At 41.1% G+C, this 22674-nt stretch overlaps 1 protein-coding gene and 1 pseudogene across 3 annotated transcripts in view; both read right to left on the reverse strand.

The window, feature by feature from the left end:
- TTC39B (tetratricopeptide repeat domain 39B) overlaps positions 1 to 22674 on the reverse strand; it is a 251040-nt gene that overhangs the window by 30278 nt on the left and 198088 nt on the right. For both annotated transcript variants that reach the window (XM_082269292.1, XM_082269293.1), the window contains 2 exons: positions 13353 to 13444; positions 6915 to 7035 (listed from right to left, as the gene is read on the reverse strand). In XM_082269292.1, the coding sequence (XP_082125418.1) occupies positions 6915 to 7035; positions 13353 to 13444 (213 nt within the window). The remainder of the gene's footprint in view (positions 1 to 6914; positions 7036 to 13352; positions 13445 to 22674) is intronic.
- LOC309564646 (translationally-controlled tumor protein homolog) lies at positions 11265 to 12796 on the reverse strand (annotated as a pseudogene). The gene is made up of 2 exons: positions 12547 to 12796; positions 11265 to 11569 (listed from the first exon to the last, which is right to left on the reverse strand). The product of its transcript is annotated as a translationally-controlled tumor protein homolog (transcript).

Genomic DNA, 22674 nt, shown 5'->3' on the forward strand with positions numbered 1-22674 from the left:
TCCTTAATTAATTCATGGAATGCATTGCTTGTACAGTTCAAAAGAGCCTTATACTAATTGAATCCTGGCAGTTCTTCCGTCCAGGCCCGTCGTAAAACTGAGCAAATCCATTAAGGCTGACCAGAACTGTGCCATAAATACCACTCAACCAAGCTGTTCATTAAAAAACATAACAATACACACACGATTCATAAATGCAGACAGGAACATGACACCTTAACAATAAGTATATATTTGGATGAGAAATGTCATACTGATCGAATTAAGACCATGCATGACCATCCTATCACACATAGAAGATAGCGATAAGATATTCCCTGTGTGATAATGTTATCCATGTTTGGTATCTCTTGATGCCAAATGACATGCTGAATGATAAACTAGCAGTTTAAAGAATGTAACCATTAAATTTTTTGAGATATGAATCGTAGTATGAATCTGTCCACAGAGGAGGTCCTGAAATTGTCATAAACCCAGGACCGCCCATTGCCACTCTGTTTTAATTGGTCAGGGGTGTCCATCAACGCCCCTTTGATTCTAGAGAAAAAGCTGGCTCAAACTCAGTTATACAGTTCTCATGGTAACATCATGAAAAAACATCCATCAAGTTTGAGAACCGATCACAACTGGCTCAGCTATTGAACTCTGATAGCCCAAGGACATTGAATGCAAGTATTCTTAATTCTCAATTCTACCTTATTTTTCTAATTGCTTAATTGTGTCTTTATTTCTTTGAAATACCCTTTTTCTGTAAATATTTTATTTGCACCAATTTTAACCTTTTTATTATTAGACTTTATTTTGAAAAGTGTTAACCTTGTCCCTAAGCTCTTAATGCAAGCTAACAAAGAACCTGTCTCTTGACGAGTGCTACTGTATAGAATAAATCCTCTGAACATTCCTGTCTGTGGTGACAGTGCGTGTTACAGACGATTATTCTAAAATCATAATTGGTGTTTCTAAAATTAAGAGTTTCCCGAGTGGGTGGTGGCAGTGAAAGAGTTAATTGCTTAAATAGTCCGGTGACAATCGCTCTCAGCCTGCTGGCACCTAGATTGTGGTCACGAAAGCTGGAAAATATTTGTGCAGGGTGCAGCTGAGAGTGGCATTGTTACGTAAGTGACGGCAGGGTATGAGATTGGCTGGTTCTTTGTCACGAGTTAGTGAGAAGGGCAGGGATCTGATACCCGCGATCATAACAGCCAGAATGGTCATTGTCTCAACTCTCACACTTGGGTATTCCGCTTAAATGGGCTGAAGGTGTCACCGGTGAAGGTGTCACCGGTAACCATGGCAGACCCATATCAGGCCCAATGCCTGGAAAACCTGCTACATATGTTTGGCGCAAAAAACACTACTCATCACCAAAAGAACACCATACCCACAGTGAAGCATGGTGATGGCAGCATCATGCTTTGGTGCCGTTTTTCTTCAGCTGGGCCTTAGTCAAGGTGGAGGGAATTATGAACAGTTCCAAATACCAGTCAATATTGGCATAAAACCTTCAGGCTTCTGCTAGAAAGCGGAAAGCGGAACATGAAGAGAAACTTCATCTTTCAGCAACGACCCAAAGCACACATCCAAATCAACAAATGAACAGCTTCACCAGAAGAGGATTAAAGTTTTGGAATGGGACAGTCAAAGCCCAGACCTGAACCCATGGAGTGATCTGGAGAGGGCTGTGTACAGGAGATGTCTACGCAATCTGACAAGATTTGGAGTGTTTTTGCAAAGAGTGGGCAAATATTGCCAAGTCAAGATGTGCCATGCTGATCGACACAAAAAGACAGAGTGCTGTAATAAAATCAAGAGATGCTTCAACAAAGTATTCGTTTTAACCCCCTTCACGCTTTCTTTTAATGGCAACCGATGCAGCTAAGCAGCCACTCGGTTGTCATTACAAGGAGGAGGAGGGGATGTCTACCCCCCCCCACCCCTCCCGCTCGCTGGGTCTCCAAGCGACCAGCCAGCACATCTGCTGGCTGGCCAAAGACCAAAAAACAGCTTTGACCAGGTCTCCGATGTAAAAACCCAGAAGGGATGTCTTGACATTACTTCCAAATACTGGAGCCTTGACCACTTTAAAACCGGAAGGATTTGCCCCCTTCCTGACCAGGCCCTATTTTTCAATTCGGCACTGCGTTACTTTAATAGACAATTGTACGGTCGTGCAATGCTGTACCCAAATAAAATTGATGTCCTTTTTTTCCCCCCACAAATAGAGCTTTCTTTTGGTGGTATTTGATCACCTGTGCGATTTTTATTTTTTGAGCGATAAACAAAAAAAGAGCGACAATTTTGAAAAAAAATATATATATATATTATATATATATATATATATATATATATATATATATATATATATATATATATATATATATATATATATATATATATATATATATATATATATATATATATATATATATATTTTTTTTTTTTTTTTTTTCACATTCTGCTATATAACATTCTCAGACAAAAATTTTTAAAAAACAAAATTTAACATTTTAGGCCATTTGTTTTCTGCTACATATTTTTGGTAAAAAAAAAAAAAAAATCGCAATAAGCGTATTTTGATTGGTTTGCGCAAAAGTTAATGCGTCTACTATGGAAAGATTTGTCATATTTTACTAGCAATGGCGGCTATCTGCGTTTTTTTGCGGGGATGCAACATTGCAGCGGACCCCTAACTGACACTTTTGGGGGGACCAGTGACATTACTACAGTAATCAGTGCTAAAAATATGTGCTGTTACTGTAATAATGCCATTGTCAGGGAAGGGATTAACCCTGTGGGTGATCAAGGGGTTAAATGTGAGCCTAGGGGAGTGATTCTAACTGTGGGGGGGGGCGTGGCTTCTGGAATGACCATAGACACACGTGATCCTAATCCTATATAGAAAGTTCACATGGGCTCTATGATCATTTCAGTGAGAAGAATGGTCAGCTGTGTTTACAACAGCTGACCGTTCTCTCTCAGCGTTGTGCGTTCGCCTCCTAGCTTTCCGCGTGAAGTAGGTCTACGTTGGTTTGCGCAGGAGAGCCTCCCTGCCTCAGTAAAAAGGCGGCGGGTGGTCGGGAAGTGGTTATAGGCGCCAGATTTTATAGGACAGCATTTAAAACTAAACTTGGCATTTTGAATGCTTTTAAGTGCAGAGGAGGGGTTTGGGATCTTTTAGACCCCATATGCCTTCATAAAGAGTACCTGCCACTGCCTATTACTGTCACAAATTATGTTTACATTCCTTGTGACAGCAATAAAAGTGATCAAATTTTTTTTTTTAAATGGACAGTGTAAAAATAAAAGAAAATTTAAGAAATAAATAAAAAACGCCCCGTCCCTCCGTGCTCCAATGCAGAAGCCAACGCATACGCAAATCGCGCCCGCATATGTAAACGGTGTTCAAACCACACGTGAAGTATTGCCGCGATCCTTCGAGCTAGAGCAGAAATTCTAGCACCTCCTTTGTAACTCTAAACATGTAGTGTCACCTATGGAGATTTTTAAGTAATATAGTTTGTCGCCATTCCAGGAGTGTGCGCAATTTTTAAAACATGACATATTAGGTATCCATTTACTCAGCGTAACATAATATTTCACATTATACGAAAGAATTGCGCTAACTTTACTGTTACGTTTTTTTTAAATTTACACCGAACAAAATTATAAAAAACCCAACACTTTTGTTTTTGCCCTCATTTTTCATGAGCTGAACTCAAAGATCTAAGACTTTTTCTATGTACACAAAAGGCCTATTTCTCTCAAATATTGTACACAATTCTGTCTAAATCTGTGTTAGTGAGCACTTCCAGGTGTGGCATCTCAAGATGCTGATTAGACAGCATGATTATTGCACAGGTGTGCCTTAGGCTGGCCACAATAAAAGGCCACTCTAAAATGTGCAGTTTTATGACACCGCAAAATGCCACAGATGTCGCAAGTTTTGAGGGAGCGTGCAATTGGCATGCTGACTGCAGGAATGTCCACCAGAGCTGTTGGCTGTGAATTGAATGTTCATTTCTCTACCATAAGCCGTCTCCAAAGGCACTTCAGAGAATTTGGCAGTACATCCAACCAGCCTCACAACCGCAGACCACGTGTAACCACACCAACCCAGGACCTCCACATCCAGCATCTTCACCTCCAAGATAATCTGAGACCAGCCAGCCGGACAGCTGCAGCAACAATCGGTTTGCATAACCAAATAATTTTTGCACAAACTGTCAAAAACAGTCTTAGGGAAGCTCATTCGCATGCTCGTCATCCTCATCGGGGTCTCGACCTGACTGTAGTTCGTCGCCGTAACCAACTTGAGATGGCAAATGCTCACATTCAATGGCATCTGGCACATTTTAGAGTGGCCTGTATTGTGGCCAGCCTAAGGCACACCTGTGCAAAAATCATGCAGTCTAATCAGCATCTTGATATGCCACACCTGTGAGGTGGATGGATTATCTCAGCAAAGGAGAAGTGCTCACTAACACAGATGTAGACAGATTTGTGAATAATATTTGAGAGAAGTAGGCCTTTTGTGTACATAAAAAAAGTCTTAGATCTTTGAGTTTATTTAATGAAAAAAGTGTTGCGTTTATCATTTTGTTCAGTATATATACACAGTATCTCACAAAAGTGAGTACACCCCTCACATTTTTGTAATTTTATTATATCTTTTCATGTGACAACACTGAAGAAATGACACTTTGCTACAATGTAAAGTAGTGACTGTACAGCTTTAACAGTGTAAATTTGCTGTCCCCTCAAAATGACTCAACACACAGCCATTAATGTCTAAAATGCTGGCAACAAAAGTGAGTACACCCCTAAGTGAAAATGTCCAAATTGGACCCAAAGTTTCAATGTTTTGTGTGGCCACCATTATATTCCAGCACTGTCTTAACCCTCCTGGGCATAGTGTTCACCAGAGCTTCACAGGTTTCCACTGGAGTCCTCTTCCACTCCTCCATGACGATATCACGGAGCTGGTGGATTCTAGAGACCTTGCGCTTCTCCACTTTCCATTTGAGAATGCCTCGTAGATGCTCAATAGGGTTTAGGTCTGGAGACATGCTTGGCCAGTCCATCACCTTTACCCTCAGCTTCTTTAGCAAGCCAGTGGTTGTCTTGGAGGTGTTTGGGGTCGTTATGTTGGAATACTGCCCTGGGCCATGTCACCGAAGGGAGTGGATCATGTGCTGCTTCGGTATGTCCCAGTACATGTTGACATTCATGCTTTCCTCAATGAACTGTAGCTCCCCAGTGCCAGCAGTACTCATGCAGCCCAAGACCATGACACTCCCACCAACATGCTTGACTGTAGGCAAGACCCGCTTGTCTTATCTCCTTACCTGGTTCCAGTAATCCATGTCCTTAGTCTGCTTGTTTTCAGGAAACTGTTTGTGGGCTTTCTCGTAAATCATCTTTAGAAGAGGCTTCCTTCTGGGATGACAGCCATGCAGACCAATTTAATGCAATGTGTGGCGTATGGTCTGAGCACTGACAGGCTTACCCCTCACCCCTTTAACTTCTGCAGCAATGCTGGCAGCACTCATATGTCTATTTCCCAAAGAAAACCTCTGGATATACTTGCACTCAACTTCTTTGGTCGACCACGGCGAGGCCTGTTCGGAGTAGAACCTGTCCTGTTAAACAGCTTTATGGTCTTGGCCACCGTGCTGCAGCTCAGTTTCAGGGTCTTGGCAATCTTCTTATAGCCTAGGCCATCTTTATGTAAAGCAACAAATAGCCTTAACATAAAGCAGCAATTCCTTGTAATAGGTGGTGGCACATATGATGATGACTTACCAAAGAAGAAATTCAGTTCACATACACAATTCATATGGACACTTTATGATTTAAAAGGACTGTTATTTGTTAGATTGCAAGCTCTAACGAGCAGGGCCCTCTGATTCCTACTGTATTAAAAAGTGTATTGTATTTGTACTGTCTACCCTCAAGTAGTAAAGCGCTACGTAAACTGTCGGCGCTATATAAATCCTAAATAATAATTTACAGATTTTTTCCTTTCATTTTACATGGACATTTATTACAAAGAAGTGCTGCTTATGGTTTTTTTTTTTTTTTTTTTTTTTTTTATATGGACAAGACAAAAGGAAATATGCATGCATTGAGGATACGTACAGACATTTTTTTATTTTTTTATTATTTTACATAAAAAAAACTCTTTTGTGGAATGGGCTGGTCCACCTCCCTTTCTCTATTGATCCTTAAACAGGTGCCCACAGTAAGAAATGGTTACATATGGGCTATGGGTGGAATATTCAGCTCCTGGGTGATCAGAAATAGATTTGGAAGCTTTTTATTTAACATGTCACCTCATATTAGTTTTTTAGGTTAAAGAAAGTTTACTTTAGGTCAACTAAGTCAACCCAGAAAATATTTTTATTGGCATTAAAAGGGCTGGCACAAGGGTTTACAAGGTTAGCACGACAGACACATTATCCAATTTCTACATTTTGCCAATTTTGAAGCCAAAGGCAATAAAACATTAACAGCTGTTAAGTTTGCTTATCTACTCATATGTACTGAGTCATCTGGGAAATCTCTGTAGCAGGGGATTGTTTTCATAAAGCTTTGCACCCTTATGTAAATTTCCAGTGCAATGACACGTCTAGCGATCAAATCTCTTTGCTTTATATGCAACTTTTGCTAGTCTTGGTACAGAAGCCTCACAGAGGTCAATAAGACTGATGGCAAATGCTGACAGCAGCATTGTGTACAGCAATGGGAAGAATCTGGTGGGGGAATTTGTGGCAGTGGATTGTGATACTGAAAAGTTTTAGAATTATGGTGCACTGGCTGATCCAGCTACCCTTAAAACAAATTTTAACTCTGCCCAGACTTACACTTATGATGCCAAATTCTGCATGCAGATACCAAATATGTATAGCACTCACCAAGGCTGGCAAGGTCAGTTTTACAGGATTAGCAGCTGAATATCTTCTAGACTTTCTGACTGCAAACTTTTCTGTAGGGATTGACTTTCCAGCGATTCTTTGTTTGAGACCTTCTACTTGTCTGAAATAAATAGAATTTATTTGTATATTTTTCCATAAAAAGGAAGTTTAAAGCCTTTGCAATAGCGTTGTTTCCGCCTGCTCTGAAAAATAAATAAGTTAAATGTCATCCCCTCAGCTTTATTTAGAATGTCCTAAAAACTTTAAATAACTGACATTTCACAGTGAGCTTTCATTTTATTTTCTGAATACAAATTAATGCAAATAAATTTCATGATGAGCCTTCATTTTTGTTACTGAAAAAAAAATGCATAAAACTCCCAATTCTTTACAGAGAAGCAATATGAAGAAAGGGTTTTTAATCATAGTAAGTGTTAAGATCGTATGCACAAGGGCTATATTAAACTTAAAAAAAAAAAAATCTAAATTTGTATTCTAAACAATATTAATAGTAGCAGCGCAGGGGTATATCTCTAGTTTAATATTGTTAATGGATTTGTGCCTGTGCAGCACACAGAGAACAGAGGCATCACCTTTTTAGTTCCTATAGTGGGCGATTTGACAAAGTAATTCATGGCGGACCTCAACAACTGACCAGAATACAGCTAAACTTGCAAACTTTCCAAGTTCAACATGTGTTATGCCAAAATCAATTACAAAAATAATTCCTCATCATTTAGGGGAAATAAGCAATCACAAAATCGATAAGGATAATTGTTTTATCAGCATAGTTTGCTGATAAGAACAGAAAAAAAAATTGAACTTTACACTGCAGTGACATAGACTGATATAGACTGGGCAGAAGGAACCGCGCATTCAGCCAAGGCTCGGCAGTTCCTAAATGTTTTGCAGGACAATTTCATGGGTCAGATGGTGAATGCACCGACAAGAAACAATGCGGTACTTGACCTACTGATTACCAACAATACAGACCTGCTCAAGGATATAGAAACACTGGACAACTTAGGGAACAGTGACCATAGGTCAATTGGTTTCAGTATTAATTACAGTAATAGGAAACACAAGGGTAATATAAGGACACTGAATTTCAAAAGAGCCAATTTCCCTAAACTGCGCTCGCTGCTAGAAAATATCAAATGGGATAGAACCCTGGGAACAAAGAACACGGAGGAAAAATGGGAGTGCTTCAAGAGCATACTTAACAAGGGGGTGGGCCAGTGCATTCCACAGGGAAATAAATTTAAAAGAGCAAAACTAAACCCTGGGTGGCTAAACTCCAACATAAAAATGTATATTAGAGCTAAAGAAAAGGCCTTCAAAAAATACAAGACTGAGGGGTCATTGGCAGCATTTAAGCACTACAAAGAGTGTAATAAGAAATGTAAAGACGAAATCAGGGCGGCTAAAATAGAACACGAGAGACATATAGCGGAGGAGAGTAAAAAGAACCCCAAGAAGTTCTTTAAGTATATAAACAGTAAGAAAGCGAGGCCAGAACACATTGGCCCCATAAAAGATGATAAAGGAAAAATGGCCACTGAGGACAGAGAAAAGGCGGAAGTGTTAAATAATTTCTTTTCTTCAGTCTTCACAAAGGAATCGGGGGGGCTACACGAACCCCGCTTGTAAGGCCGAACTAAATAATACACCTCAGGAAGTGCCGCCATGGCTAACAGAGGATAGACTTAGAGCTAAACTAGAGAAACTTAACATAAATAAATCCCCGGGACCGGATGGCTTGCACCCAAGGGTTCTTAATGAGCTCAGCCAGGTGATTGCCAGACCATTATTCTTGATCTTGAAGGATAGTTTACAGACAGGTATGGTGCCAGCTGATTGGAAAAAAGCCAACGTGGTACCAATATTTAAAAAGGGGCCGAGATATATCCCGGGTAACTATAGGCCGGTTAGCCTAACATCAGTAGTCTGCAAAATTTTGGAGGGGATGATAAGGGACCACATACAAGACTTTAGTAATGAAAACGGTATTATAAGTAGTAATCAGCATGGATTCATGAAAAATCGTTCATGCCAAACCAATCTATTAACCTTCTACGATGAAGTGAGCTGCCACTTAGATAAAGGTAAGCCTGTGGATGTGGTGTATCTGGACTTTGCAAAGGCCTTTGACACCGTTCCCCACAAACGCTTACTGTACAAACTAAGGAAGATAGGTATGGACCATAAGGTGAGTACCTGGATAGAGAACTGGCTCCAGGGGAGAATCCAGAGGGTGGTGATTAATGGGGAGTACTCTGATTGGGCAGGTGTGGAAAGTGGGGTCCCCCAGGGTTCTGTCCTGGGACCAATCCTGTTTAATTTATTCATAAATGATCTAGAGGAGGGGATATCTAGTACAATCTCAGTATTTACAGATGATACTAAATTAGGCATGCCAATATCTTCTATGCAGAATGTGGAAATCTTGCAAGCAGACCTGAACAAAATAACGGGGTGGGCAACTACATGGCAGATGAGATTTAATGTAGAAAAATGTTAAGTAATGCACTTGGGGGCCAGAAACCAGAAAGCAAGCTACTCACTAGGGGGGGAACCTCTGGGTGAGTCTAGGATGGAAAGGGACCTGGGGGTACTGGTAGACAACAGGCTTGGAAGTGGCATGCAATGCCAAGCCGCTGCAAGCAAAGCCAACAGAATACTGGGTTGTATAAAAAAGGGGATTCACTCCAGAAATAAAGAGATTATTCTTCCACTCTACAAGACTCTGGTCCGGCCACATCTGGAGTATGCTGTCCAGTTCTGGGCACCGGTCCTCAGGAAGGATGTGCTGGAACTGGAGAAAGTCCAGAGAAGGGCAACAAAAATAATTAGGGGAATGGAGGACATCAGCTATGAGGAAAGACTACAAGCACTGAACCTATTCTCTCTGGAGAAGAGACAATTGAGGGGGGATATGATATCAATGTACAAATACTGTACTGGCGACCCTAGCATAAGGAACAAACTATTCAGAGAAAGGAGATACAATAAGACACGTGGCCACTCACTAAAACTTGAGGAAAGGCGGTTTAACCTTAAAGTGCGTAAGGGGTTCTTCACTGTAAGAGCGGTAAGGATGTGGAATTCTCTTCCGCAAGCAGTCGTATCAGCGGGGAGCATTGACAGTTTCAAAAAACTATTGGATGGACACCTTAAAGACCACAACATACAGGGGGTATACAATGTACGGTTAAAAGCAAACACACACACACATCATAGGTTGAACTGGATGGACTTGTGTCTTTTTTCAGCCTCACTAACTATGTAATGCTGTGCTAATATAACGGTGAGAGTCATTGGTTTTCTTGACACTTCTCAATTATCTATAGTACAAAGCAAATTTCAGGGACATACAATCTATAACAGAAGCTTCAGTTTAAAAGCTGGTTGGAAAGCACTACACAATACAGTATATGCAGAGATATTTTCCTGATGCAGTATTAAACCTAAAACCAAAAATGAAATATATTGAAGCTTACCAATCATTAGATGTGGCGGCTGCATTAGTTTTCTTTTTTTAGGCTTTTTCCCCGTTTTCACCTGGTAATCTAGCCAGTAACACACCTCTTGTATTAGAGTGCCCCCACTCTGGATGAAGAAACAACAGGCACACCTTTGGACATCAGCAATAATAGCCTGGGGGAGGGGAGTGTTGGACGCACATCAAAAAACAAAAAATTCCCAGGGCACCTATCAGCCAGCTTGCAACAAACTGAACTGACCCCATCTAACAGTTCCCATTAAACACAAGGGATTAAGTTTGCACAAAATTGCAAATATATGCGTAAGCTTCAGAGGCCACTTCACGGCACCCCAGTGCTGCAGTTCTAACTCTATAATTCTGAGAGTCTCCTGAGCTGAAGCACATAAATATATATATATATATATATATATATATATATATATATATATATATATATATATATATATATATTATTCGTAAGCAGCAGTGGCCAATTCATGACACTACAGTGTGATGCAGTCCTAACGCTATAATTTTATGAGTCTGCTGAGTTGAAGCACATACAGTATATAATAATGGATAGATTAAGGGCAGGTATGCCTGGAGGGAGCCCATCCCCCCTTAAATGTATAGCGACACACTGGACACCCAGCAATAGCACAGTGGAAGGTATCCAGTGAGTCTCCTATTTGCAAATGTGTGCAAACTAAACCCCTTTTTTTGTTTTTAGAGTGGAGAATGATTATTTTATTTAGATCTAATGACAAAAAAATAAGTTGTAAAATAGATCTCCACTCCAATAATTGAAATAAATGAAGCTTGATGAGAACAGTCCAGTTTGAGTTAGACATAAGACGTTGATTCTGGTGTGGTATGAATGGAAATCAGCAGCAGTTAGTTGTATCAAACAATCCAAATGGTTAACATTTTTCAATTTCCAAGCCATCTAAGAAGAAAGTCATGAAGGGGGTTACCATCCTCGTGGTAATCCAAAAAGCTCACCATACCCTCTTGGTCCATTAAATCTCCTGTGAAAAACTGCTACTTATTGAAGTTTCCAAGAATTTTTGACTTTTTCTGCTGCTCTAGTCATGAAAGGCTGCACTCTTTCAGGATTATTCTTTTCTAGATGACTTAATTGCTTTCATATAGTCTTTAATATATTGTTTAACTACTTGACGCCCACCATATAGCAAAATGACGGCGGCAAAGCAATTGCACTATCCTGACTGGCTGTCATATGACATCCAGCAGGATAGACCGGGCGGCACGTAGAGCGGCGATCGGTGGTGCGGTGCGTCACTCAGACTCACCGCATCTCTGATCCCCGTAAAGAGCCTATGATGTAGGCTCTTTACCACATGACCAGCTGTCTCCAATTACAGCTGGTCACATAGTAAATAGGAAGTGCCGTTGATCGGCTTTCCTCAGCTCGCACCTGACAGGCAGCTCTCCTGACAGGGGGCGGGTGGGGAGGTCTGTGCTGGTAATCAGAGTATTGATTACCTGTGCAGACCCAAGGGGGATGCCACTAGAGCCACCAGGGATTGCCCACCCGTGGCCACCAGGGAAGCACACCCATGGCCACCAGGGATGCCAATCAGTGCTCAGGGAGACTGCCAGTGCCCTCCTCATCTGTGCTGCCCATCTTTGCCATCTATCAGTGTCGCCCACCAGTGCTCTTCATTGCCATATATCAGTGCCGCCCACCTATGCCCATCATCAGTGCCACCCCAATGCCGCATATCAGTGCTACCTATCAGTGCCACATATCAGTGACCATCAGTGCTGCATATTAGTGCCCCATCATCAGTGCCACCCCATCAGTGCCTCCTCATTAGTGCCCATCAGTGCACCTTCATCAGTGCAGGAAAAAATGTATTTATTTATAAAATTTGAAAAAAAAAAAAGTTTCTTTGTTATAAAACTTTTCGGTCTTTTTTTATTTGTTTAGCAAAAAAAAACAAAAAACCTTGCGGTGATCAAATACCAACAAAAGAAAGCTATTCGTGGGAAAAATTACATAAATTTGGCCTAGGTACAGTGTTGCATGACCGTGCAATTTTCATTCAAATTGCAACAGCGCTAAAAGCTGAAAATTGGCCTGGGCAGGAAGGGGGTCAAAGTGCCCTGTATTGAAGTGGTTAAAAAGATCCCTTGAGAAGCCAGTTTCCTAAACTTTGTGGTTCATTACAATGTCAACTCCTGATATGGTTACATCGTCACCTCCCTCATCCTGGCACTCAGCAGATGCGTTTCCACCAATGTCACATTTTCTTTGGGTTATTTTGGGTTAGTCTTTCTTCAACTTCAATACACAGCCCATTGCAGACTTTTTTGTTGGGTAGATGTCTGAGAACATTTCATCATTGCAGATAGCACACTCGTAGATGATCATGGTGACAGTAAATTGGGAGTTAGCATCCCAGAGCAGCATACAGGAGTTTTAGCTCCGACTAAGGGTTTAGGAGTAAAAATGAGCCCCTTGTTTTTAACTTGAACTGAGTCTTGAGGTTGATGTGGCCTTCTGTTTGTACTGCGAGTGTTAGATGCACTTGCAGATTTAGATACACTAACAAATTTAGGCCAAACTCCAACTCGCGATGCAGTCACACCAAGCAGTGACAGCAACAGCTTTTGTTTCTTTTGGGATAAAGGTTTCACATAAATAAAAGCTGATCTTTTTAAGCACCCCTGTCAGTTGAAAATGGTCTGTCCAATCGTCTAACTGGTACCTCTGCAGAACAGCTTGTTTTGTTGAAAAAACAAAAGCTTACTGGCTAGATCATCAGGTGAAAATAAATGAAAAGAAAGCCTAAAAAAGAAAACTACTACAGCCATCACATCTAGGAATTGGTAAGCTTTAATACAATAAATGTTTTCTTTTGGGTTTTTACTGCTTTAAATCTAATAAAAAATGTATTGTGAAACATAAGGGGAAAAAAAATTGTTACCTGAACAAGGCAACTATATCTTCTCCAGTGCTTGCAAGGACATCTTCCGGCAGCATACTTAGGATTGCAGCTTTTTGGAATACATAAATTGCCTAGAAGACACAAGTCATGGATCGTCACAAAACGACAGTAGTTTGCACACATCCACAAATAGCCTGCAGCTTCAAACATCCATCCAACATGGTGACAAGAACCGTTGTGCTGTTTTATCCATGCAAATCATCATCAGGAGAAACTGCCCACTAGGGATGATCGAACGGTTTGGGTCGACCATCGGTTCGACCCGAACATTGACTGTTCGAATTTCGGCTGAATTCCGAACTTTTTGCGGAAAAAGTTCGGAATTCGGCAACCAGAACCGACCAAAATGCAATGGGACAGGAACTGGGCTTTAAAAGCCCGTGCTTGGACCAGAACCATCAGTAAAAGCCAATTGAGGGGGCAGGAGAATGCTAGGAATGTGATTGGAGTGACTAGGGGGTCCAGAGGCCAATCATTAATGAATACGCCCCCCAGTATATAAGATAGCCCCGCCAAATCTCTAGCATTTTAATACAGGGCTGTGGAAGAGAGTGGAAGCAGTTCTGTTACTTCTGCTCTCAAAGTGTCATTTAGCAATTTTTAGTGTGAGGAAAGGGATATCTAGTGTAATTAGGGTACTATTTTCCATTATAGTTATATTTAATATTCTAGTTTCTGTAGGGAAAGTGTTAAGTGCCAGGTGACCGTAGTGTAGTGTAGGGTTAACTGACTGACTGCTATGGCAGGGTGACAAAACCCTTCCATGTAAGGGTGACCGCTATAGAGAAAAGATCGTTTCTCTTAGAACACTTACAGAACAGGATGGTGACTTCTCCCCTGTCACCCGGGTTTTTGTTGCAGGCGTTTATAGGGCTTTTTTATGTGTGTATAAATACATACAAGTGTGTGTGTATATATACCCCTACACAGAATTTCAGATGTTTTGCCTGCCTCCAAAGACCCCCAAAAAACCGCCTGCTGCAAAAAACACACCTGGGCGTTTTTGTAGCTGGCATTTTTTTGGGCATCTTTGGAGGCAAGCATAACATCAGAACTTCTGTGTAGGGGTATATATACACACACACATGTATGTATATATACACATACACATATATAGGTGTGAAAGTAGCAGAAACCTATGCTTGCGCTAATGAAATAATTAACAGGCATATGGCTTCTCTGCTATAACACCTATATATGTGTATGTGTATAAATACATATAAGTGTGTGTGTATATATACCCCTATACAGAAGTTCAGATGTTATGCCTGCCTCCAAAGACCCCCCAAAAAATGCCCAAAAAAACGCCTGCAACAACACACCTGGGCGTTTTTTTTTTTTTGGCGCAAGCGTTTTTTGGGGCATTTTTTGGGCATCTTTGGAGGCAGGCATAACATTTGAACTTCTGTATAGGGGTATATACATACACACACTTGTATGTATTTATACACATACACATATATAGGTGTTATAGCAGAGAAGCCATATGCCTGTTAATTATTTCATTAGCGCAAGCATAGGTTTCTGCTATTTTCACACCTATTTTTGTGTATGTGTATATATACATACATGTGTGTGTGTGTATATATACCCCTACACAGAAGTTCTGATGTTATGCCTGCCTCCAAAGATGCCCAAAAAAACGCCTGCTACAAAAAACGCCCAGGTGTGTTTTTGCAGCAGGCATTTTTTTTGGGCATTTTTTGGGGGTCTTTGGAGGCAGGCATAACATCTGTACTTCTGTATAGGGGTATATACAGTATACACACACACACATATGTATTTATACACATACACACATATAGGTGTTATAGCAGAGAAGCCATATGCATGTTAATTATTTCATTAGCGCAGGCATAGGTTTCTGCTACTTTCACACCTATATATGTGTATGTGTATATATACATACATGTGTTGTTGTATATATATATACCCCTACACAGAAGTTCTGATGTCATGCCTGACTCCAAACATGTCCTCAAAAAAGCCCAATAAAACGCCTGCAACAAAAAGCCGGGTGTAAAAGTAGCGAAGCTACTAACCTGTTCTATATTAATTCTAATACAAATTAACTATTTTTTTCTGGTTCTGGACATGCTACAGAGCTAAAACTTCACAGGTACACTTTTTAGACCCCCCCCCCCCCCCCCCCAGACACTAAATCCAAAGAAATTTTTTTTTTTCAATAATTTTTTCAATAATTGGCTCTCTATCAAAAAATGACAATTTTTAAGAACTTTTTTTTGTGTGATTAATAGTCCCTGGGGCATGACCCAGAACCCTGGGCACTTTTTAGGGGCATTTATTGGGTTTTAGGGCTTCAAAATGGTGTTTTTTGATTACCGAAGTTCGGGTCCCATTGATTTCAATGGGATTCTGAAATCCGGGCCGAACTTTCGGGAAGTTCAGGTGTTCTGGTCGAACCGAACTTTTGAAAAGTTCGATCATCCCTACTGCCCACTGTAATCCTAAAAAAGTATTGCAGGTAGTTGAACCGACAGAATTCCAGTCAGATTCAAGTTATCTGTTAGGTGGACTTAAGGTAGCCATACACCAGCAGATTTCTCACTGATAGGTTATATGGCCCCTTTCACACATACGGACTGTTTGTCCGTTTTTCATCCATCCACTGACGGATGAAAAACATCAGTTTTCATCTGCTTCTGTCAATATCTTTTTTTTTTTTTCTTTTTGAACAGATGAATATGAAAGCCCTATTTTTCTTCTGTTAAAAAAATGGATCAGACAAAAAAGGGATGTAAACTGAACAACGGTCAGTTTTTTATCCGTTTTTGCATTGGTAGTGGGTGTAAAAAAGGACGAAAAATGGTCGAAAGGCGGACGAAAAAACGGACGAAAGAACGGACAAAAAAAACAGACGAAAAAAACAGACGAAAAAAACAAAAGAAAAAAACAAGAAAAAAACAAAAGAAAAAAACAAAAGAAAAAAACGGACAAATACTTCATGCATTTTGACGTGATTAAATGGATGAAATGAACGGTCCGTATGTGTGAAAGGGGCCTTAGACAGACATCTGTCCATCTTTGAATTACTTCTAATTGACAGCCTCAGCTCTGTTCCTGTGTGCTGGGTGGAGGGGGTGTGTTCTTTCCCTCCAATCAGCTTTGAGAGCTCTCCTCACTGAGCTCTGCAGAGTGTAACTTCAGCTCTCCACTCCCTTTTTTATGAACTCTAACCCAAGCCTAATAATGCAGCACTTTGAACACAAGCAGAGAATATATGGCTGAAGATAGACAGGTACCATTTAGGTAGGAGGATTTGTATAATCTCTGTGCGTCACCTGAGGCCAGTTACCTGAGGCCAGTTACTTCACTGGGTATGTGTAAAGGTTTACAACCATTTTACAGTTTATTACAACTGAAACAGCTAGTTGCCAAGCCTCGTCTACACTATCCAGACTTCAGAAGAACACATTAAACTGTATGCAATACTGGCTTATTATTTGGCTGCATATTGCCACCCCTCCATTTACAATAAATATTAGGGCTGAAGCTAAATGTGGGTTATGGAAAAACATCAACTTGCATAGGTTATAGAAATCTCTTGGGGTTGGGATAATCAGTTGTGGTTATCTAGACAAATCAAACTTATGCTATAAAAGTCTATGGTTTTACAAATAAGCAAGAGAACAGACATGCTGGGACATGTAGTGAGATGAACATAGGACGTTTTACAGTCTCAGGGCTCAGCTTCAAGGGCAATTTTAATCGCCATCATTTGAAGCTCACTATATTCAACGTGCTGCTGTCTAATGAAGTGATTGCTAAGAAGTGGTAAATCTATTAACCCTTTCACTGCCAGGTCCATATGACGTACGGACCTGCAGCACTGCTTGCAGCTTGCTAGGTTCATATTTCTCCCCCTGCTATAAGTTCATGGTCACTTCAATGACCATGAACTTATAACATAATTTTTCAGCAGACTCTGCCGAACAATTCTATATCTCTGATCAGCGGATTACAATCAGATATTAACCTAAAATGTGACCGCCCTTCTCCCCCCCAATGCCGCTGCTTCCCTATTCCCAGCCTCGCCACCTCCCGCCACTCCCTGTCACCTGAAACTACTTCCCCCACCCTCCTTTACTATCCCCCCCCCCAGCACTGATTCTCTCTCCCCCCCCCATAAACCTGATCCCTTGCAGCTACCTTTAGAAGCTGGCATCCCTCCTCTGCAGCTCCCGCTGGCTTCAGGTGCTGCTGGGGCTTGGGGGGGGGGGGGGGAAATAACAGAATGTCCCCCCCCCAGCAGGCCGATAACCCCCCACATACTGACCCCTGCACCCCCCACCCATTCATCCCCCCTGGCGGCATCCCTCCCGCTGCCTGCAGCTGCTGACTGGCACTGTGTCTGGCCAGATGTCATGCTGAGCGGGGGGGGGGGGGGATGCTGGTAAAGCTGGGGCTTGGTAAGCATGCGTTAACCAGCCCCCTCCCTGAAGTGCAGTGGACCAAGGCTCCAGTGTCCACTGACAGCTTAGATGATCAACTGACCACATAGTAAACCGAGTGTGTTCCTATGTGTCAGACTGACAGTTTATGAATGGATAAGGAGTCTCTATACAGACTCCTTACTTCATTCACGTAAAGTGTTGCAGAGAAAGGGGCATTAAGTCCCTTTCTCTGTCTCAAAAAAAAAAAATAGATAGATATGGGGGCCTGTTTAGACTTCTGATATCTCACCAAAGACCCCCGCCCCCAAACAAAAATAAATAAATTATTAGAAAAAAAAAAAACACACACATGGAGTGGACTGTCAAGCAGATCCGCTTGCTCAGCGAGGGATCTCTCTGCTGATCCCCGCTGAGCAGGCGGATGACAGGTCCAACTCCGCTCCGATGATACAGAACGGACACGGACACAGCCCGCTGTTCTTATTGCGGCGGTCAGATGGAAATGGGTCACCTGTCCATTTCCATCTGATCTGCTAGATGGATGGGGAATGGGATCCCCATCTGTCTGTTTTTAGTGGACCGGATCGGATGCAGGCGGGTGTAAACAAACATGTCCATTTACATCAGCTTCTCAGAGAACAATAGGTGGTCCAATTGGGCCCGCTTAAAAAACAGACAGGCAGACCCGAACGCTCTGCTTGTGTGAAAGGAGCCTAAGGCCTTGCTCACATCAGGCATACACAGCATACCTTTACAGGTGTTCCGTGGATTCCTGTGCAGGCAGTCCCATCAATGTAATTTGGGATGTAGCAACTGCACCAACAGAGCCGCTGCTCCCAATTTGACATCCATGAAGGTCCCTGTGCATGTCCCTGAGCTCACACTGTCTGCATTCGGGGGTCATACGCCCACACCCAAACAGATGTCAGTTTGGGAACAGCAGCTACGCCAGTGCAGCCATTGCATCCCAACTGACAAATGGGACTGCCTGTACAGGGATGCACAGAACACTTGTGCATCCCTGTGCGGCTAAACATGGCCCTCCATGGGCATACACTTTAGTATGCATCATGTGAACGATGCTTTAGTAGTAATTTAGCAGGAATTTTGCAAGTTATATTTTGTTTATGTGCACTACTAATGATTTTAGTGTTTTTTTTTTTATTAGTGAAAACAGCGATATGATGACCATTTGCGTAATTATTGCAGGGCCCAAAAAAAATCAGTAGCACTTTTATTCTACAGGTCATGTGCTTTCAGAAAATGTCTGCTTTGAGGGCCGGTTCACACTGGTGCGATGCCAGACATTGCATGTGATTCGCACCTCATTGCTGTGCAGATCACATGCAATGTCTGTGCGATGCGAATTCAGCCATACAAACTGTCGCATTTGGACCAAACTTGTGCAGGACCCTTTTTTTGTCCGCACCATAAACGGATCGCATTGGTGTTCACACACATGCAATTTGATTCCTGTCTGAAATCACAGTTCGCACTGGAATCTGCAAACTGATCTGGGGGTTTCATTAACTTTGTATTGACACCTGCAGCAGTTCGCAGAGGGCAGTGTGAACTGCCGGAGATTCAGGTGTGATGCACGAACCCGCACTGGAGAGTTTTCCGCATCACACAAGTGTGAACCGTGCCTGAGGGGACTTTTCAAATTCTGAAAGCTGCAAGTGAAAAATGATAACCTCTGGATTTTTAAAGTAAAATTGTTTTTATTTACAGTTTTGCCTACATTCAGTTTTCACCATTTCGCAAAAAGGTACAATTTAAAATGTACAAATATGTGGTCAAATATTTGTTATTTAGTAACTCAATACAGTTTAACTTTTATAATTTAGTAGGACTTTTATACATTTTGCCATGTATGAATCCACTATTAATGATTTTAGTGTATTTTTAGCGAAAATATTGGTTTGATAAACATTTGCGCAAATATCACGGTGCCTTAAAAATCAGTAACACCTTCTTTTTATTCTACTGTTCATGTGCTTTCAGAAAATATATAGTCTGGGGGGTATTTTACAAACTCTGAAAGCGGTAAGTAAAAAAGAAAAACCTCCAGATTTTTTGAGAATTTTTTGTGTACGTTGGATTGCCACATTTTGTGAAGTTTGCTGTGTTTGTATCTGCCAATAATGATTTTAGTGCAATTTTAGCAAAAATGTTGTTTTGGCAAACATTTGCGCAAATATCGTGGGGCTTTAAAAATCAGTAGCACCTTACATTTATTCTACTGGCCCTTTGCTTTCAGAAAATGTATAATTTAGGGGGTCTTTTAAAAACTCTTAAAGCGAAAAATGAAAACCTCCAGATTTTTAGAGAAATGTGGTTATTTACAGTTGTGTACGTTCAGTTTTCACCATTTTACAAAAAGGTGCAAATAAAAATTTACAAATATTTGTTATTTATTAACTCAATACAGGTTTAGCTTTTATATTTAGTAGGAATTTAGCAGGAATTTTGTAAAATGTGCTGTGTTTGTATCGGCTATAAGTGATTTTAGTGTATTTTTAGCGAAAATATTGATTTGGTAAAATTTTGCGCAAATGTTGTGGGGCCTTGAAAATCAGTAGTACCTTCCTTTTATTCTACAGGTCCTATGCTTTCAGAAAATATATGAATATATGGTTTGGTGGGTCTTTAACAAACTCTGAAAGCTGTAAGTGAACAATGACCTTCGGATTTTTAGAGAAAAATGTGGTTCTTTACATTTTTGCGTACGTTCAGTCTTCACTATTTTGCAAAAAGGCGTAAATTAAAAATGACAATTTGTGAAAAATAACAAATTGTGAAATTTGCTGTGTTTATATCTGATGAAAATTAATTGAGAATTTTTAGCGAATTCGTTTTGATAAACATTTGCGCAAATATCGCAGAGCGTTAAAATCAGTAGCACCTTTTTTTTTTTTTATTCTAGAGGTCATGTGCTTTCAGAAAATTTATGGTTTGGGGGGGTCTTAAACCCTGGAAGCTGTAAGGGAACTATGAAAAAATATGTACAAAAAATAAAGGAACAGAGCGCACACCGCCCTAGTGTAACACTACACTAGGGCGGTGTGCGCTCTCTTCCTTTATTTTTTGTACAGCTTCTTTGCCTCATATCCCATGGAGGGTTAGGAGAGCTGCCACGCTTCATTCATGTGTTTCACCACAGGCCATATTACAAGATTCCCCAGCTTGAGAATGAATCTCCAGGATCTGCGCAGGGACTGGTAATGTGTGTTTTCTCTGTGCTTTTTGTTTAAGGCTCCATGTACACGGGACGTTGTTAAAAGTCCCTTTGAATGCTGGAATTTTTAGGACGTTTGAAACGTCTGTTCGGTCGCGTTTGTACCCGCGTTTAGCGGGCGTTTGCGTTTAGAACCGTTCCTAGAGGTCAAAAAAATGATTCCCCTTTAAAATGGAAAAACGAAAACGCGGGTCATCGCGTTCGGACGCGTTTGTGCGTTTGAAACGCCGGGAAACACACGTTCGAACGCAAATAATTGCGTTCTAAAAACAATCCCTGAACACAACTGCCTGCAAATGACTGTAAACGACCATGTGTACATGGACAGTTAAGATAAAATGTAGATGGGTTCAGGGGCTTCTGAAAAAAACACCCAACTGCTCCTAAACAGCCATTTCCAGCGTCCTGTGTACATGGAGCCTAAGGGAACTATGAAAACCTCTAGATTTTTTCCATTTCCATTTTTGCGTATGTTCGATTTTCACCATTTTGCAAAAATCTATAATTTACAAATAGTGGTTATTTATTAACTCAATAACAGGTTGCTTTTATATTTAGCAGGACATTTGTAAAATGCGCTGTGTTTTAATCTGCCAATAATGATTTTAGTGTATTAGCAAAAATATTTTTTTGATAAACATTTGCCCAAATATTGTGCCCTAAAAATCAGTAGCACCTTATTTGTATTCGACTAGTCATGTGCTTTCAGAAAATAATGGGATTTTTGACTTACCGTAAAATCCATTTCTCTGATGTTCATGGATGGACACAGCTCTTCATCTTCATGATCGTAGGGTTCTGCTGTCCACTACAGGTGTAGGACATTAGGCAGAGAAAAGCTTGAGCACTCCTATGGGGCAGTCCCTAGGGGTATACTCCCACTTCCTGCTATAGGTATTCAGTTTTGTAACAAGCAGTGTCATAAAAAAAAAAACAACCCAACTCCAAAGAGGGGCGGGTGCTGTGTACGTCAATGAACATCAGAGAAATGGATTTTACAGTAAGTCGAAAATCCCATTTTCTCTTTTGTGCATTGATGGACACAGCTCTTCATCTTCATGACCGTAGGGACGTCCCAAAGCAGTGTCAAACATGAGGGGTGTGAACAGCAGAAAATAAACTTCCCAAAGGCTAAACATAGCCAATCAGGTAACATGGAGCTCAAATTGGAAAAACTGGAGTTCACCTGAAAAAAACAAACACCCTCAAAAGGAGGACAAGTCCTCTAAAAAGCAGCCTGCAAGATTTTGCGGCCAAAAGAAGCATCCGCAGTCACCAATACATCCACTTAATAAAACTTTGTGAATTTGTGCACAGAAGACCAAGTGGCCGCTTTGCAAACTTGCACTACTGAAGCCTGATGACGGAAGTCCCAGGTGGCACTAAGTGCAGAGTAGAGTGCGCCCTGACAGGGAAAGGAGGAACCGGCCCCTTATAGAATAAGCCTGAACCACAGTCTGCCTGATCCATGTGGAAATGGTCCCAGCAGAAGCAGCCAGCCCCTTGCGAGGTCCATCCGTGAGGACAAACCATGAGTCTGACTTCCTAAACGACTACGTAGTTGCCAGATACACCCCGATTGCTGGTACCACATCCAGGGAATGCAAAGCAACTTCCTTAAGATGCTTAGGCTTAGGACACAGAGAAG

This window comes from Pelophylax lessonae (assembly GCF_965119305.1).
Source record: "Pelophylax lessonae genome assembly, chromosome: 1".
Lineage (NCBI taxonomy): Eukaryota > Metazoa > Chordata > Amphibia > Anura > Ranidae > Pelophylax > Pelophylax lessonae.